Source organism: Miscanthus floridulus, chromosome 13 (assembly GCF_019320115.1).
Source record: "Miscanthus floridulus cultivar M001 chromosome 13, ASM1932011v1, whole genome shotgun sequence".
Taxonomy (NCBI): domain Eukaryota; kingdom Viridiplantae; phylum Streptophyta; class Magnoliopsida; order Poales; family Poaceae; genus Miscanthus; species Miscanthus floridulus.
Genome location: NC_089592.1, coordinates 35,696,308 through 35,714,044, shown reverse-complemented (window position 1 = coordinate 35,714,044; position 17,737 = coordinate 35,696,308). Strand labels below are relative to the sequence as shown.

Genomic DNA, 17,737 nt, shown 5'->3' with positions numbered 1-17,737 from the left:
TCGTATGGGGGTGGCAGACAGACGAACCAATGCAATTGTCGTACCAAAACGATGTTCACACTTTGTTCTTTTTAGTTGTAAGAGATTTATTGGCGCATGAAAGAAATTGATATCGTATAATTCTTTTGTCGATATAAAATATTATATTAGCCATATCACGAAACAGTCTATACAGTAGAGTTGTGAGCCTACGAAGTCACGCTCTCCATGACTGTGATAATTTCATGAACTTTGCTTTTTGAATTAAATATTACTTTGACGTCGGTATTTAATTTAACAGTATTGTTATCTTATCATACGATTCGTATGTTTTTAGTACAAAAGATTTAGTTGCCCCGTAGCAACACACGGACACGCTACCTAGTTTAAAGAGAAATTTTATGATAGGCACACAAAGATGAGTTTGATTAATTCAGAATACTTTATAATTTTGTATTTATTATATCAGATAAATCCATATCCTGTATTTGAGGACCAAGGAATAATTTGGGTTTGATAAAATTTCAAGGAAAAAAAAATCGTAGGCCCCATCGCCCAGACAAAGCAACCGCCTCCGCCCTTCGCCGCTCCTCTCCACTCTCCGGCCTCCGCTCCCCATCCCGATCTCAGCCTGCCGCTGGCACCCCTCCTCTCCTTCCCTCCCTCTACCCGTCGCCGCCGCGGCCATGGACGAAGTCGTCAGCCAGGTAGCAATCCGCCCACCTCTCCTCAACCCGCCCCCTCTCTGTCCTTTCTCTCTCTGAGCGCGGGAGGCGTGCTGCTTTTGGTGGCTGCAGATTTTGGAGAAGCAAGTGCTGTCGGCCGCGAAGGCGGTGGAGGACAAGCTCGATGAGCAGATCTCCGCGCTCGACCGCCTCGATCCGGACGACATCGAGGCGCTCCGCGAGCGCCGGATCCAGCAGATGCGCCACGCCGCCGAGCGCCGCGCCAAGTGGCGCGCGCTGGGGCACGGGGAGTACACCGAGGTCCCCGAGAAGGAGTTCTTCTCCGCCGCCAAGGCCAGCGAGCGGCTCGTCTGCCACTTCTACCGCGACAACTGGCCCTGCAAGGTGCTGCTGCTCTCCCATTCTCACTGTTGTGGTATGATTGGCGCAGTTAGATGCAGATCTCGTGGTAAATTGGCTTTTATTAGGAATGGTGTTTTATTTTGCTGTTCGTACCCTTTTTGATCAAGATAAGATTCTTTTCATACTGGTCCTAGTATCGTTCCCTTGGCTCGCATGCGCTGGACTGCTGAAATTTCTGTTGTATCCGAAATATGTTAACAGTCCGCTTAGATTGCTCTGCCCCTAGAGTGAAATGGAACGTAGGCACATTCTTTGCAGTTCATATACATTTCGCCATTATGTTTTCAATCAGTTCAGTGGCAGAGCCAGAGACTCAGCTTTTTCTTTGTTTTTGGTTGGGTGGGGAGGGGGGTGGGCGCTGTCAACTTAGAAATAGTGCAATAGTTATTTTATTTTAGTACAATCATACATGGGATACCCTAGAGCACCACACCATACTTGTTACAGAGTATTTGGGTATTGCTTTCCTATTTCCACGTTTACTTACATGAATGACCCTGATCTTGTCTGGGAGAGGTTCGTACATCCCATTGTGTTGATCAACTTCATTTATTGACGCATTGGAGGCTTTGTTGTACACATATGTTGGATTATTTGTTAAAAGTCCCATTATGTTACTCGAATGCACACGTTCAGTGAAATACCAGAAAACTAAGCTGTGAAGATTTAACAATATGGGCTACATTGTTGTTCTAGATAAATTTCATTTGATCTCCTGCCTCATTCTCAATGTTTTCAAGGCGACTAGGCGTCCAGGCGAGTGCTGGGTCGCCTGGATGCCTAGGCGACGAGGCACACTGTTTCCCAAGGCGAGCTGGGTATGCCTGGACGCCTAGGCGACGCCTTTAAAACACTGCTCATTGTCCACCATGGCAGTATGGACCACTTAAGTAACATTCCCAAAAGACTAGGGTACCACTGCAATGCTGTTTGTGGCTGATCTGCTGATGTTCCACCAGCACATGGAGTGCTGATTTCCCAGCCATTGACAATTGTTCCCCTTACTAACTCATCTGAGTGAATATATGGACCTTGCCTATGTTCTTATTGGTTGATACTTCCAAGGTAGCATAATCGAAAGGTTTGCCCACATCTTATTTGTGTGTTTTTTGGGGGCAAAGGGGCCAAAACAAACATAGATGAGCATACTAGAGCTACATGTTTAGATTTTCAGGTGGTTAACTCTTACAAGGGGGGAAAGGGCGGGGGGGGGGGGGGGGGGGGGGGGGGGGGAGGTTTACCTAGCAGTAGAGTATGAGGCTGTGGTAGATGAGGCCATAAGTCGATCCCAAATTCTCCTTGAAAACAAAGATACCCAATTCTGCTTGTGTATTTAAATTTTTTTTAAGGAAAAGTCCATTTTACATCCCATGAACTTTTAATTTACACCATGAACTATGAAACAGTCTCATTGACAAGCCTCAACTATCAAAACATTTTACTTTACTTCGTAGGAAACCACTAGGACGCACACTTAGGCCTTCTTTGGATGCACTTGTAACTATCTCAATCCACATGTATTGGGGTCGAAAATTAACTAATTTCCACCCCAACACACATGTATTGATGTGAATACGAGTGCATCCAAACAAGCCCTTAGTGTTGCTCCTACTGATGCAGTATCATGTGTTTTGTGGTTTTATTTGTTGCCAAATCAGTCGTATTGTTCTATTTGCATGTTAAAAACCGTCATCAAATCAGCAAAAAATGTGGTTGTTTTAGGGTTTGGGAGGGGTGGGGGGGGGGGGGGGGGGGGTATAAGAATATAGTTTTGAGAGTTAGGGATTGAAATGTAGAATTATTGTAGTTAACGGTGTAAAGTAGATAAATGTTGAAATTCAGGGGATGTGACTTGGAAATTTTCCCTTTTCAATAAACGTTGCAACTATACTAGCTATTGGTCCTTGTTTGAACTTAAACCTCAAGTGGTGGATGGTGACATAATGAACTTAACCAAGTTTGGGACCAAATTTCTATTTTTTGTTAGCTGTTGAAGCAGTTAGTGAGGCATGAGGCAGCGGAAGCCATTCAAGGACTAAAACCAAAATATTCTGCAAATATTTCCTTTTGAAATAGTAATGTCTACTATTATTAGTATTTACAGTAACTTGTACTACAGAATTACAGATCATACTCTTGGATCCGTTGCACCATGCTCTCGGAGACTGGTTTCGGCCATAGATTGACCTTCTGATTTTGCAACCTTCATAATTATTCCTTTATTTCCATATCTCGATGGGATATCAAGAAAAATCTCTTCCCACCGTGGAAGAAAATATTCTTTGCATTCAAGTGATGAAGAGGACCTTTACAGACGTTTGAGTACAAAGGAAGGAGAGAAGGACATTTATAGGATGGCTAGGGCTAGCGATAGGAAGATAAGGGACTTCAACCAAGTCAAGTGCATAAAGGATGAGAGGGAGCAGCTCTTGGTGAAGGAGGATGAGATCAGGCATAGATGGCAAGAGTATTTTGATAAATTGTTCAATGGTGAGAATGAGAACACCACCGTTCAGCTAGATGACTCGTTTGATGACACTAACAGGCGCTTTGTGCGGAGGATTCAAGAATCGTAGGTCAGAGAAGCCTTGAAAAGGATGAAAAGGGGGCAAAGCGATAGGCCCTGATGGTATCCCAATCAAGGTGTGGAGATGTCTCGGGGATATAGCTATAGTATGGCTAACCAAGATACTCAACAATATCTTTCGATCGAACAAGATGCCTGAGGAGTGGAGAAGAAGCATATTGGTACTAATCTACAAGAACAAAGGAGATATCCAAAGTTGTACGAATTATCGGTGTTAAGTTGATGAGCCACACTATGAAGTTATGGGAGAGAGTCATCGAGCAGCACCTACGAGGAACGACGTAGATATCAACAAACCAATTTGGTTTCATGCCCGGAAGGTCAACCACAGAAGCAATCTTCTTAATAAGACAGGTTATGGAGCTGTTTAGAGAGCAGAAGAATGACCTCCACTTGGTTTTCATTGACTTGGAGAAGCCTTATGACAAGATACTAAGAAATGTTATGTGGTGGTCTTTGGACAAACATAAAGTCCCATCAAAGTACGTGACCCTCATCAAGGACATGTACAACAATGTTGTGACTAGTGTTCGAACAAACGATGGTAACACAGATTACTTTCCGATTAAAATTGGACTTCATCAAGGATCAGCCTTAAGCACGTATCCCTTTGCCTTGGTAATGGATGAGGTTACCAGGAACATACAAGAGGATATCCCTTGGTGTATGTTGTTCGCTGATGATGTAGTGTTAGTAGACGAAAGCCAGGCTGGAGTAAATAGGAAACTAGAGTTATGGCTGCAAACCCTTGAGTCTAAAGGTTTTAGATTGAGCAGAACGAAAACCGAATACATGAGATGCGACTTTGGCGGAGTTGTACAGGAGGAGGGAGATGTGAGTTTGGAAGGTCAAGTAGTGCCTAAGAAGGATACCTTTCGGTATCTGGGATCGATGCTACAGAGGGATGGAGATATTGATGCGGACGTTAGCCATAGAATAAAAGTAGGGTGGATCAAGTGACGACAAGCTTCTGGCATTCTCTGTGACAAGAGGGTACCACAAAAGCTAAAAGGCAAGTTCTATAGAACGGCGATTAGACCGGCTATGTTGTATGGAGCAGAATGTTGGCCTACAAAGATTCGACATGTTCAACAACTGAGTGTTGCAGAAATGTGTATGTTGCGATGGATTTGCGGTCACACAAGAATGGAGCGAGTTTGGAACGATGATATACGTGATCGCCTAGAGGTAGCACCAATTGAAGAAAAGCTTGTCCAACATCGGTTGAGGTGGTTTGGCCATGTCCAAAGGAGACCTCCAGAGGCACCAGTGCATTTTGGAGTCCTAAGCCAAGCTAATAATATGAGGAGAGGTAGAGGAAGACCGAAATTGACACCGGGGAGGCAATAAAAAGATATTTGAAAGCTTGGGATATACCTAGAGATTTATGTTTGAATATGAGTACTTGGAAAGCAGCTATTGAAGTGCCTGAACCGTGACTTGGGGCTCTTGGTGGGTTTCAACTCTAGCCTATCCCAATTTGCTTGGGACTGAAAGGCTATGTTGTTGTTGTTGCAAGTGACGAAGAGGCCATTCAAAGGTGAGATAAAAGAAATCAGTGTTCTCAACTCCTCATCGTGCCCATCTTTGGTACTGATTATATTAAAACCTTTTGCAGCCAACCTTGCTTTTTTTTGGTTAGGTTCAAATTAAATACCCATTTGCACCATATTGCTGTCTTTCCTGTTAGATTTGCAACGGATCCTGTCTTCTTGAGTTAGATTCACAGTAAGCACCCGTTTGCACCATATATCTTGCGTGTTAAAGGTAATTAGATTTTGATTTCTTGTTCTTTGCTAGTGCGCAAAGATCCTTGGCGTCTTTCCACTTGGGATCCTGTGAAGCAGCCTGCTAATCCTTGATATCAGTAGACACACTGTAGGGATGCAGTAAATACTTTATGTACAGATGAAATACAACAGTAATTGACATAAATTTTGCAATACTGTTCGTCAAATTGCAAAAGCTTTGGGCCCTGTTTGGAGCCGATCCCTGGCTGTTTATGGCGGAAAAGGAGGCCAGTGGCCACAAATGGCATGATTAGGTGGACAATTTCCATGCCCATGCTTCCTTTCCCCATGCTGTCTCAACTGTTATTAACCTTGAAGATTTCACTGCATTAGTGGAGATGACATTATATAGGGAGCCTCATGTGTGCCATATGGTCCTTGATATATACTTAACACCCCCTTCAAAATCAAGGTGGAAGCAGAGGATTTGAAGCATTGAGTTGAGCAAATGAAGCCAATGCTGCTCTTGTGTTTGTGCTTTAGTGAAAGTCTGCCACTCGCAACTCTGAGGACACATATGATAGTGGGAACGAGTAAAGAAGGCAACACCGATGTTTCATTTTTTCATTAGCAATCTTTATGGATCCAGTGGTGGCCTGGTGCAGTGGTGAGAGCTGTCTCACTGAGTCACCAGGTCACGGGTTCGAAGCAGCCTCTCCGTAGATTTTGCGGGGGGCAGGCTTGCCTCGGTTTTTCCCTTCCCCAAACCCCACTCATGTGGGAGCCTCCGGCACTGGGTCTGCCCTTTTTTTTAATCTTTATGGATCCAGTATTATCACGTAGAAGAGGTGTGGGAACATTACATGAAATACCAAAATCAGCAAGCAACCATCAAAGCCATAAATCTCTATAGTGGTAGTCGCAAGTACACGAAGTTCGGCCTCTGTATTGGAGTGAGATACAAATGCTTCTCTTGGACTTCCATGCAAGAGGAGAAGAACCAAGAAGAATGCAATAGCATGTGAAAGAGCAGTGATCCGTAGGAGCACTTGCCCAAGTGGAGTCTGAATAAGCATGAAGTTGAAGCAGACTATCACAAGCATAGAACAAGCATTGAGATGATGTTCCCAAGTATCTCAGCACACAAAGCAAATGACCAAAATGAATATAAATAGGAGCACTCACAAAATGATTTATAAAATATGAACTGCGTGAGCAATATCAGGTCTAGTAACAATGAGATAAACATGGCTGCCCGCAATATGCGTATATCGAGAAGGATCCTCAAGAGGTATACCATCAGTAGCACAAAGCTGCAAGTAGAGCAGCCACGCGATTATTAGTAATGCCTGAACGAGCAATAGGGTCCTTTATGTATTTGGACTGAGAGAGATAATATTCCTATGCAGAATGGGAAAGCTCAATCCCTAAGAAATTACTGAGAGGACCCAAATCATCATAAATCTGAAATTGCTCACCAAGCTGCTGCTTCACATGAGAAATGTTTTCCACATCATCACTCGTAATCAACATATAAAAGAAGCAAAGTCCATCACGTGGAGAAAGGTGAATAAATAGAGCGGGATCATTAGCACTAGGTGAAAAACCAGCAGCCCGTGTCACAGAAACTAAGGACGAGGAGCCTATTTAAGACTATTTAAAGCACGGTGAAGACGACAGAAATATCCCAAGGGAGCATCAACACCTAGGGGTGGCTACCTCTTCATTCAAATCATCATATAAAGCAACGACAGACATATCCCATGTTGAAGTAGCAGCCTTTGCAATCAGAGTATGGACGGTAGTCATATAAGCAACCGATGCAAATGTCTCATTATAATCACAAGCATGAGTCTGTTGAAAACCTATAGCAACAAGCCTAGCTTTATATCGCTCAATAGAACCATCAGACCTGGTCTTTTGAATACTCATTTAGATGTTATAGGCATGGCATGTGATGGTAATAGAACAAGATCCCAAGTGCATGTCCGATCAAGGGCAGCAAGCTCCTCAGACATCGAAAGCTGCCTTTCAGGAATGATAGAAGTTTTGTGATACGTGGATGGCTCAGCAACAACATTCATGCATGGAAAACCATACTTGTCAGCAGGCCTAGTAGTAGTGCGACCCCGAGGTTTAGGCGGCGGAGGTGGGGGTGGGGGTGCAGGAGCAGGAGCAGGAGTCTCATGTGGAGACAACACAGTAGGTGTGATGGACACATGTTGATCGGGAATGGGCATAATGGATGAGGATGGTGTAGGGACATCATCACTGGAAAAATGAGTAAGAAGACAGAGAAATGAGGTGGACTCTATGAGAGTATGAGGGTTGAATAGGGTGCTTGTGCTTCCGCTCCTTATATTTCAGCCTCCCACTACACGAAGCTTGTCCTACAACCGCTTCTTCCCCCATACAAATTTCAATTGTGTTCATTCGCCTCAATTTTCACTCTTGGTGTCATGAGAGTACAAACTTCACATTCTTAAGTGCTCAAACTCAATCCATTCTCACATTTTCATATGTAACCCTTTTGATCTGATCCATAGCCAATCATGGTTTTCAAGGCAGTAAGGCGAGGCGTGGCGAGTGACTACCGCCTTACGCTTAAGCGAGTAAGGCGTATGTAACAGAACCGACCAAATCATAATAACGTAAGTACAAAAACAATCACCGAAGCGATCAAATTCCTGTACTTAAGCTCCCATAATCCCGGTAGTCCGGAAATCACGAAGGATTTCAACCAACTCTCGACATACAAACCAAGACCGTAGTGATTCAACACAACACATCATTCGTTACAACATTTCACAAGTAGCATTCGAATTACATCCATCAGAGTTCAAATAAAATATTATAACCCAAGTTCGAGTGTGCGGAAGCAACATAGTTTAATACATAACTTCATAGTTTCAAATACATTGCCAGATCTGAGTCATGTCCCACAAAAGCATTGTTAGGTACGAGAACTAGTAGAGACCGCGCCCAACGGTCTAGTCTTCATCCCCAGCTGGGAGAAGGCAATACTTGCAGCAACCAAAGTAGAACTGGTCATCTGCAATAGGTGGGAGATAAACCCTGAGTACGAGAAGGTACTCAGCTAGACTTACCCGTCAAAATCAGAAATAAAAGACACCAAGGGTCATGCAAGGCTTAAGAGGTGGGCTAGCTGGACACAGTTGCATAAAAGAGCTTATGAATATAGTAACCAATTTAAAACTTAGCATCAAGCTTATTATCATTTACCTGTCCACTAGATTAGTACCTATACTAGAGCACTCACTTATTAGGAGCAAACAATATTAACCATAGCAGGTATAATAAGACTGTCATCATCATATCACCATTTCCGAACCATTAGGTTATTTAGTGTATCTACTTTGGAGATAAGCTCGTCAAGTTCTCACTAACCGAGAGAGACGGCGACTCGAATCGAATTACAACTCAGCTGAGGGGGTACTCCTAACTCTCATCCTGGCATACTTAGCAAGGGTAGCCGTGGGTCACCTTTGGAACAACTCAGGAACCAAATTCGCGGGTTCGATCAGCGCCAGCACTCTCAGGGATTACCCTTCTGCCAGAACGATCAGGACTTTTAAATCACCTGCCCTTTGACTCACGCCTACGGCTCCCTTCCGAGGCGCACTTTATACTTATCGACTCCCGACCTGAGGTGAGCTACTCGGCTTCGCGGTCGGTCTTCAGACACGGCCAACTAAGAGAGAGGCATGTGTTCAACATGAACATGATAGGCTCCAAGATTCAGTCCTTAATCGACACAGACGGAGTCACTGCAAACCGGCAAGCCTCCGTCCGGTCTTCATTTCAAATTAAGACTGGTTCTTTTCCACGATAGCAAATATAGCCAACCATGCCATATGTATCTTCCTATATCTCGCAGGTGACAGGAAATCACCTGACTTCTATCGTGTTAAAGTAGGGTTAAGCACTACACGAGCCTGAGCTACATAGGATTCAGGGTAACAATATCTGGACAAGGATTGGATAACAAATGCAGCAAGTGTTTGTATCCAACACCTAAACTTAATGCAACAATATATATATGTAACAATAATACTGTAACTGCATTTCGAAAATTAGGAGGCTTAATATGCTCCGGGGCTTGCCTTTCACAAAGTTGCACGGACGGTGATCCGGGCACTCAACGGCAACCTCGTCTGGCACTTCTCCTGAAGGCTGCACCTCCTGAACCTCCGGTGTCGGCTGCTGCTGCTTGCTCGGTTCCTCGAATTTCAGCAGGGTCACTCTTTCCGGTACACCTATTGCATGCCGATACACAAGATAAATATCATGGATGCATAAGGAATGACATGATGATCATGATGAATGAATCACAGTAAGTGTTTAACGAAAACATTACTGGACACTCGTTTACCGATTAAGAGTAACTCTATTCAAATCACTTTAAAACGTATATCTAACTTAACTTGAAGAACGAGATCAACTTACCTAACTTGCATAACCTAAGATAAAGATGCTCATCTTCAGTTAAAGGCCTAACACCTAGGAACATTACCACAAACTTAGAAATAGTAAAGGCATACTTAAAACAACAGTTAAAGTTTCATAAGCACACGAGTAGTTCCTTAATTCAATCATAACCAGAGTTCTATAAATTCAAATGACTTGCAAGAGGACATTCTGGAAAGCTTATGAAATTCTCTACAAATCATTTGTAAATCTCAAAGCATGATTTTTACGTTAACCAAATCGAATTCCAGTAAACCTAGAATCTGTCCAGAAATGACAGGGTTACTAACTTAATTATATAATGATGATGCAAAAGCATAATTGGACCAAACCAAGTTTACCAACTTGTTGCACATACCAGAGGAACATCAGAAAGTATGGTGCCAACTTCTAAATAAATTATTTAATACCCTTTTCTAATTTATTTAGTTAATTAGGTGATTAAAGCAATATATAGTAAAACTGTTCAGAAAAATCTACAAAATTCACAGTAGCTATCTCATGCTTCACATAGACTACCATAAAAATTTCAAAGCCATTGGGCAAGCAGAACTTGATGTATCCAAAATAACAGGTGGCATGTCTATTTTTAGCATAATTAGGATATCCTATTGAAAAGTGTCAAGCAACAAATTTCTCATTTTTCCTAGCATCATTCTAGCATAAGAATAACACTCACCAAATTTTACCTTTACTGGATCTACAGAAAAATTATGAAAATTCACACAAGATCCATCCATGCAAACAAGATAATTTTCTATCTCCTACATACAGTGTCCAAATATATGAAAATTTAACTACAAGCTATTCATGATATGAGCAGTACACCATAAAAATTTCATGCATTTGGAGCTACATAGAAAAAGATATAATTATCCCTATTTCCTCCATGATTAAAAGAGATAAATAGAAACTCCCATTTTCATAACAGAACATGGCATAAATCATATTTTTAATATAAACTAGACATTATCATGAACTCAGCAAAATTGGAACCACATCATTTGAATCTACCAACTAGGAGATACATATTTTTGAATATATACCCAAATCACTGAAAAGAATAAAACAAAACACAAATAAAAAAACCTATCTCAGCTACTGGGCCGGCCCGAAAGAACGGCGGCCCACAACGTGCGCGCGTACGCAGGCGCTAGCGTGGCCCAGAAACGGCGCGGCCCACGCCGGCTCTCGCCTGCTTCAGCGACTGACAACGGGGTCCCGCGGGTCAGCGAGAGAACAGGGGAGGAAGAAAAGGGCGGCGGCGAAGCTCGTCGCCGGTGACTCCTCCGGCGAGGCCAGCGGTGCTACGTCGTTCACCTCACCCGTGTGCATCTATTGGAACCATCTATTGAAGCGATAGTCGCGGCTAAAGGCAATGGCGACGGCCATGGCGGCGCACGGCCACGGCTTGGCCGGCTCCGGCGAGTCGACGGCGCTACGGCCCTAGTGGCCTGCTCTCCGAGCACTAGTAGCACACGCAGCAGCTAGCACAAGGGAGAGAAGGGATGGCAAGGGGCGCGATGACAGTTGGCCGCGTGGAGCGCCAACTCCGGCGAGGTCCCGCCATGGCGGCGGTGGAAGAAATGACGAATTCGCGCTTACCAAGACTCAAACGAACCGACTGAGAGATGGAGGTGGTAGATGAGATCACGGCGAGGCTCTGGGCGAACTGGGCAACGCGTTTTTGCAAAGGCGCGTGAGCTAGGCGATGGCGAAGCTCGGCCGGCAATGGCGGAGCTGCAGCGGCTCGGCGCTGCGCGCGGTGGAGGCGAAAAAGAGGCAAATGGAGCTGGCGAGTGCGTCGGGCAGGCGCTGGCCTTCTTCTGGAGCTCGGACGCGCGACGTGGAGGCGTCGGCAGAGCATGCGCGCCACGCGGCGAGCAGCTCCTGCGCCGGTCGGCCACGGCGAACTCTGACCGTCTTCTGAAATTTCTGATTCAGAGATCAACGACGATGACTGACAGGCGAACTTAACCGTGATGGATCTCTTAAACCGTGACGATTTAGTGAAAGTAATGTATACAAAAGTTGCAGAGCTATGGTAGGGCTACAACTTTGATTTAGAAATCTACAGCTAATTCACCCTGTATCCTGAGTTGTATCAAGCCAAAGGTGGCTCAATCAAACTGAAAATACAGTTAGGACTTAGAATATTTTTCAGTGTTGAATCCACCATCAATAATGACTTGTGGGCCATGTTTGAGGATGTTCCACACATTTTCATGAGTTGATCATAAAACAACTTTTGTTCCTTGATAAATTAGCTACAACTTTGGTAAAGAGTGCATAGCCATGCAAAGTCTCTGAGTTGGTCTTTTGACTCAGTCATACAGTGGCACTCTAAGGGTCAATTCAAGTCAAACCTCTCCTAAAGGGCAATTTGGTCATTTTGGTCCACATGAACAATGTCCAAACAATTACCCTAAGTGTAGTTAAGGTGTATTAGACCATGATTAACCACTTTACACAATTGTTATACCAATTTCTAATGATCACATGTGATGAAGCATAAAACAATCCATTCACTCAATTGTTGCAATTCCATGTTTCACATGTTTCATTACTTTTGTTGCAAGCTTAACTTGCCACATTCCTACCATGTTGCCATGTTTCAAGGTATGAGAAACTCATATTGCATTCACATGTTGCACTACTACCATTCTCAAGCAAAACAAGTATGAAACAATCAGAATTTGCGAATGTTGCATATGTATGTTTCAGTGACAATGGCATGATGACATAGATGATGCATATGTTTATGAAATGAAATGCAATAATGTGGAAGCCAAACACCTAAGGTGTTACAGCGTAAGGCGAGGCGACGCCTTACCAACTAAAGGAAATTTTAAAACAGCAGCTCAAAGCAGTATATAGATTTTTTTTAGCAAACTCAGAGCAGTATATAAATTATAATAAAGAAAAAGGAAAGGAAAAAAGAAAAAGAAAGGAGGAGTAAGAAGTGGTCTGGCCCAGCCCATGTGCACCAAGCAGCCCATATGCCCCTCACCCTCGTAGCCCTAGCGTGTCTTCATCTCTCTCCTGCACTGCGCCACCGCCACAACTCTCTTTGACTTCCGCCTCCGCCCATCTCTCTGTCTCTTCCCTCCCGTTACCTCCGCCTCCACCCACCTCTCTCTCTCTCTCTATCTCTCTCTCGATGGTGGAAGAGGAACAGAGGAGGCGGGATGCTGCAGGGCAGCGCTGATTGGGGAAAGACGGCCGCGGCCCGCAGGCGGCCGCTCCTTGCCGCGGCCCGCACAGGCGGCCGCACGGCTCGACGGCGGTCGGTCGGTCGGCAACTTCTCCCGTCGGCGCGGGCGAGCAGCGGCTTCTTGTTCCCCTCCCGCTCTCCCGACGGGTGTGGAATCTCCCGTGCGCCCGCTCTCTCCCTCCCGCTCTCCTGCTCACTGGTGTGGAATCTAAGGCGAGTCGTCTGCTGTGGCGTCGTGCGTGCAGCGCCTTGGCGCTTAAGCGACGCCTAAGCGTCGATTAAGCGACGCCTTGAAAACATTGTAGCCAATAATACTACACCTCAATTACTAAGAGTGGCATTGAGGGGCCAAAGGGCGCCTAGCTCAAACGGTTAGGTGACCCAGCGGCACTCCTCAAGTCCTGGGTTCGACTCCCCGTGGGAGCGAATTTCAGGCTGAGATTAAAAAAATCCCCTCGTCCGTCCCCATAACCAAAGCACTATGGGGGCACCGTCCCAATTCTCACTTGGGCGATGGAAAGCCACCGTGTAAGGGTGGGGGCGGGGGTTCGGGGGTTTTCTCGGCCGGGTGAGAAGGTCCTTCTTATTTGTAATGCTGCGGGGGCAGTCTTAACCCCCCGGTCTAGTTTTTTTTTTTTTTAAGAGTGGCATTGAGGGCTCAATTTGCCAACTGATAGTTGGTGACCCTGAGCACCCAAACACTTAAGGTGGCACCTTGAATTCCCTTTGGCCTAGGAAAAGTTCATCTAGGGACTTCAAGCCAAGTATCTTCTTTGGGATACAATTGGTGACCTACATGGACATCATCACTGCTTAGCTGAAGAACAACTTAGGAATTCATGTGGAAAATGAGCAAATACGAGTGTGAGTTCGTTCCAAGCATCATAAGCTTCATGAACCTTTTCCTTCACAGAGTGTTGAGGTAGTCAAATTTGTTTCTATTTGTGTAGAAGCTCTTGTAGAGGTAATATACCTCTGAAATCTTTTGTTAACTTTAACAGACACTCTTCCTCGGAGATAGATTCAATAATGACAAATGAATGGTAACATGGTATCTATCCGTGGTTAGGAAGTGCTTCGGGCCCTGTGTCCTTGCTTTGCTCTACTGAAGGATAATGCATGTTTTTTCTAAGAACGTTGTTCGGTACTTTGGTTACCATATCTTTGAATGACAAAAATGATCAGGAAGATGACAAACCTGAATTATTCTGAAATGCATAAATCAGGATAAAACCATTCATCTTTCAGAATTTAAAACATGAATCAAAGCCTAAGGGCACCCTATCAATAAAAAAGAGCTAGCTTCTAGTCTATGGAAAGTTAATTCTGTGCTTTGTTTGGTTTACCAGGCCAGTTTTTCTCAATGCCGATTCTTTTGGCCTCCCCTAGTTCATCCCTTTTTGGTAGAGACAGCTCTAGACAATTCCAATTGTTGGCACAGGAAATGTTCATTGTTAGCCCCTTAAAAACACCAATAGTTCAGACAAATGAACCTGCAACGCCTTAGTTAAGGTTCTAGGCTTCTGAGATTTATGATAATGAGTTGCAGTGCATGTTGGAATAATGTGTTAGCTGTATCTATCTAAGCTTTGCTGGTAGCAATCAGTAGATGTGCTAATTAGTTCATTGCGCGGACATAGAACATTTCAGTGATCGAAGGAGGTGAGATTTATGATAATGTGTTGGAGTGCATGTTGGAATAATGTGTTAGCTGTAGCTTATCTAAGCTTTGCTGGTAGCAATCAGTAGATGTGTTCCATTAGTTCATTGCACGGACATAGAGCCTTTCGGTGATTGAAGGAGGCGATCTAGCCTCTGTTTGACTCCTAAGGTTTGGTTGCACTTGTGACCCCTGATTTCAGAATGAGGGGGAAAATGTTTGATTTGCATGAATTAAAACATCTTGGAATTCCTACCAGTCATCTTTGTATTCCTTGCATATAGCCTCTATATAGTCCAGTCATGTGCTCGTAGTGCATCCCATCTTCCATGACCACTTCCAATTGACCTTGCAGTATGCATCTGTTGTGTAACCAATTGCTTGTGCTTGTTTGCAACAGTGCATTGCAAGTTGTGGAAGCAACCAAATGATCTCATGTGGTTCTTCCACATCATTCCTTTCTAGGACAGTATCTAGAAAGGTTTTCTAGGGTTGTGGTCAATTAATGTTACACTTCCAATCTTTTCATCCACCATAGTTTCGATCTGTCTTATGGAGTGGTGTTACGTGGTGCCCAGGCCTACAACTGACGCAAGATGGTCAGCACAGCATGATAAGAGGATTAGTGCTTCCTATTAGGTTTGTTAGGTGTTAGTTCAGGGCTTGTTTGTATTAAGATTGGTTTGTTAGGAACTTAGGATCAAGATTAACTTGTTCCATACTTCCATTGTCCTCTATATATGGGAGTGGATATTCATGAATACAACAACAACAAAGCCTTTAAGTCCCAAACAAGTTGGGTATTCATGAATAAGAAAGCAAAAGTTGATATCTTAACCTCTCTCAGTTCTATAATCCTAGCACCAGGGAGGTGAGGCTTATCGAGCATAGCAGCTGCTCTACAACACCTTAAGCCCATAACCTCAACAAATGGGCAGACTGCAATGTTTGGTCTGTCTCGCAACAAATGGTGCAGATTGCAATGGTTGGGATGCCTTGCAAGATTCGAATACATTCATCTTTGAATTTATATGGGAGTCAACATTCATGATTAAGGAAGCAAAAGTTGATATCTTAACCTCTCTCTCAGTTCTATAATCCTACCACCAGGGTGGCGAGGCTTATCGAGCGTAGCAGCTGCTCTACAACACCTTAAGCCCATAACCTCACAACAAATGGGGCAGACTGCAATGTTTGGGCTGTCTCACAACAAATGGTGCAAACTGCAATGGTTGGGATGCCTTGCAAGATTCGACTACATTCGTCTTTGAATTTTCAATTCTTCTTTTCGTATAATCTCAAAGCTGATGTTCTTCCTCTTCCTATTATTACAGTTATGATCCGTTCATTGTGTTGGTCACTAGAACTGATGGTATCAGTTGCATTGTGTTCAATCTTGCCATCTTGTGCTCTTCATTATCATTTTGTCATGTTGCTCTCTTGACCTGCAGGTTGTGGATAAACACTTGTCGATTCTTGCAAAACAGCATGTTGAAACACGGTTTGTGAAAGTTCATGCGGAGAAGGCTCCCTTCTTGACAGAAAAGCTCAGGATAGTTGTCCTTCCCACTCTTGCTATAGTTAAGAATGCGAAGGTTGAGGATTATGTGGTAAGTGAACACTCTTGTTAGTGATTCCTTAGCTTTGTATTTAATTTAACAATAGTCATATATTTTGTTCTGGTAATTGCAAGGTTGGCTTTGATGAGCTTGGCGGCAAAGACGACTTCAGCACCGAGGATCTGGAAGAACGCCTCGCGAAATCCCAAGTTATCTTCCTCGATGGAGAAGGGCCTGCATACGCAGCAAAGCAGGCTGCCGCCACCAAACGAAGCGTTCGGCAATCAGACACCGGCAACTCATCTGACTCTGAATAGCTCCTCTGTTATATCTAAATGGGTACACGACATGTGCTGGCTGTTATGCCAACAGGCAACCTGTTGTGTTATCCTTAGCAGTACAAGGTGGTGTTAGTCCAGTTTTGAAATTTGAGCTGGGATTGACATTATATATCTTAAGATCTTGAAGCAAAACAGGTTGTGGTTTGAGCTGTTGGGTTGTATAGTGCTGCCTTGTGGATCACATCTGATTGGTTTGCTCGAGTGATTTGTTTGCCCTGAACCGCGAGGACAAGCCCTGATTGATGAGAGGGGGCGAAAATAAAAGAGCAGGCCGAGGATTTTGCTATCGTGAGCTACTCCTGTCTCTGCTGCGCATGATGATGCGCCATGAATGAGCGATCTCACTCAATCTAGGACCATGTGCTCCGTGCGGCAGATTGCCTCGTCGTCGTCATCCCCTGCTGCGTCTCTGTGCAACATGGCCGCAGCTGCGGCTGCTGATGCTGTTGCTCATCCATGAATAGATTCTGTACCGTGTCAGAGTGTCACCTTTTCAGCTGCTGCTCTGCTCACTCGTTTCCCCACGTGCTCATCACTGAGCATCCTGGCTGGGACCTGGGCACTGAGATCGAGATGAGATCAGACCTCGTTTAGTTGGGTGGAATTTAGGAATTTAGGCCTTGTTTAGTTGGGTGAAATTTGAGAATTTGGCTATCGTAACACTTTTGTTTTTATTTGGCAATTAGTATTCAATCATGGATTAATTAGGCTCAAAACGTTCGTCTCGCGATTTTCAACCAAACTGTGCAATTAGTTTTTTTTCGTCTATATTTAATGCTCTATGTACGTATCATAAGATTCGATGTGATGACTACTGTAGCACTTTTTTGGAAAACTTTTTGAAACTAAACGAGCCTCAAAAGGAGAACGGTAAAGGTGGCGGATCCGCTGTCTGTTCTGCGCAGGTTGTGCCTGCTGGTACTGGTACAGCCCTGACGGCAGCTTGAATGCCGTCAAATTTAGGGATTGGGATTGCACTGGATTGAATCCCAATTGAATTGCAGCTTCAGATCGGTCGGTAGGTATGCCAGTATGAATGCGTTTCTGGGACTATTGATTGTGTGTGCTACAACTGTTTGTATTGGCATGTT

At 44.1% G+C, this 17,737-nt stretch overlaps 1 protein-coding gene across 1 annotated transcript; it reads left to right on the top strand.

The window, feature by feature from the left end:
• The first annotated feature begins 521 nt into the window (after positions 1-521).
• LOC136501410 (thioredoxin domain-containing protein 9 homolog) lies at positions 522-16,827 on the top strand. Its single transcript, XM_066496930.1, has 4 exons — positions 522-686; positions 777-1,049; positions 16,198-16,356; positions 16,440-16,827. Exons 1-4 carry the CDS (start codon positions 666-668, stop codon positions 16,620-16,622), a joined length of 636 nt encoding a protein of 211 aa, XP_066353027.1. The 5' UTR covers positions 522-665; the 3' UTR covers positions 16,623-16,827.
• The last annotated feature ends 910 nt before the right edge of the window (positions 16,828-17,737 follow it).

Bases quoted from the DNA above. Each gene is read 5' to 3' on its own strand.
- LOC136501410 (XM_066496930.1), top strand. From the start codon at position 666: ATGGACGAAGTCGTCAGCCAG. The intron at 1,050-16,197 runs GTGCTGCTGCTC...CTTGACCTGCAG, and splicing joins GCGACAACTGGCCCTGCAAG to GTTGTGGATAAACACTTGTC. The intron at 16,357-16,439 runs GTAAGTGAACAC...GGTAATTGCAAG, and splicing joins CGAAGGTTGAGGATTATGTG to GTTGGCTTTGATGAGCTTGG.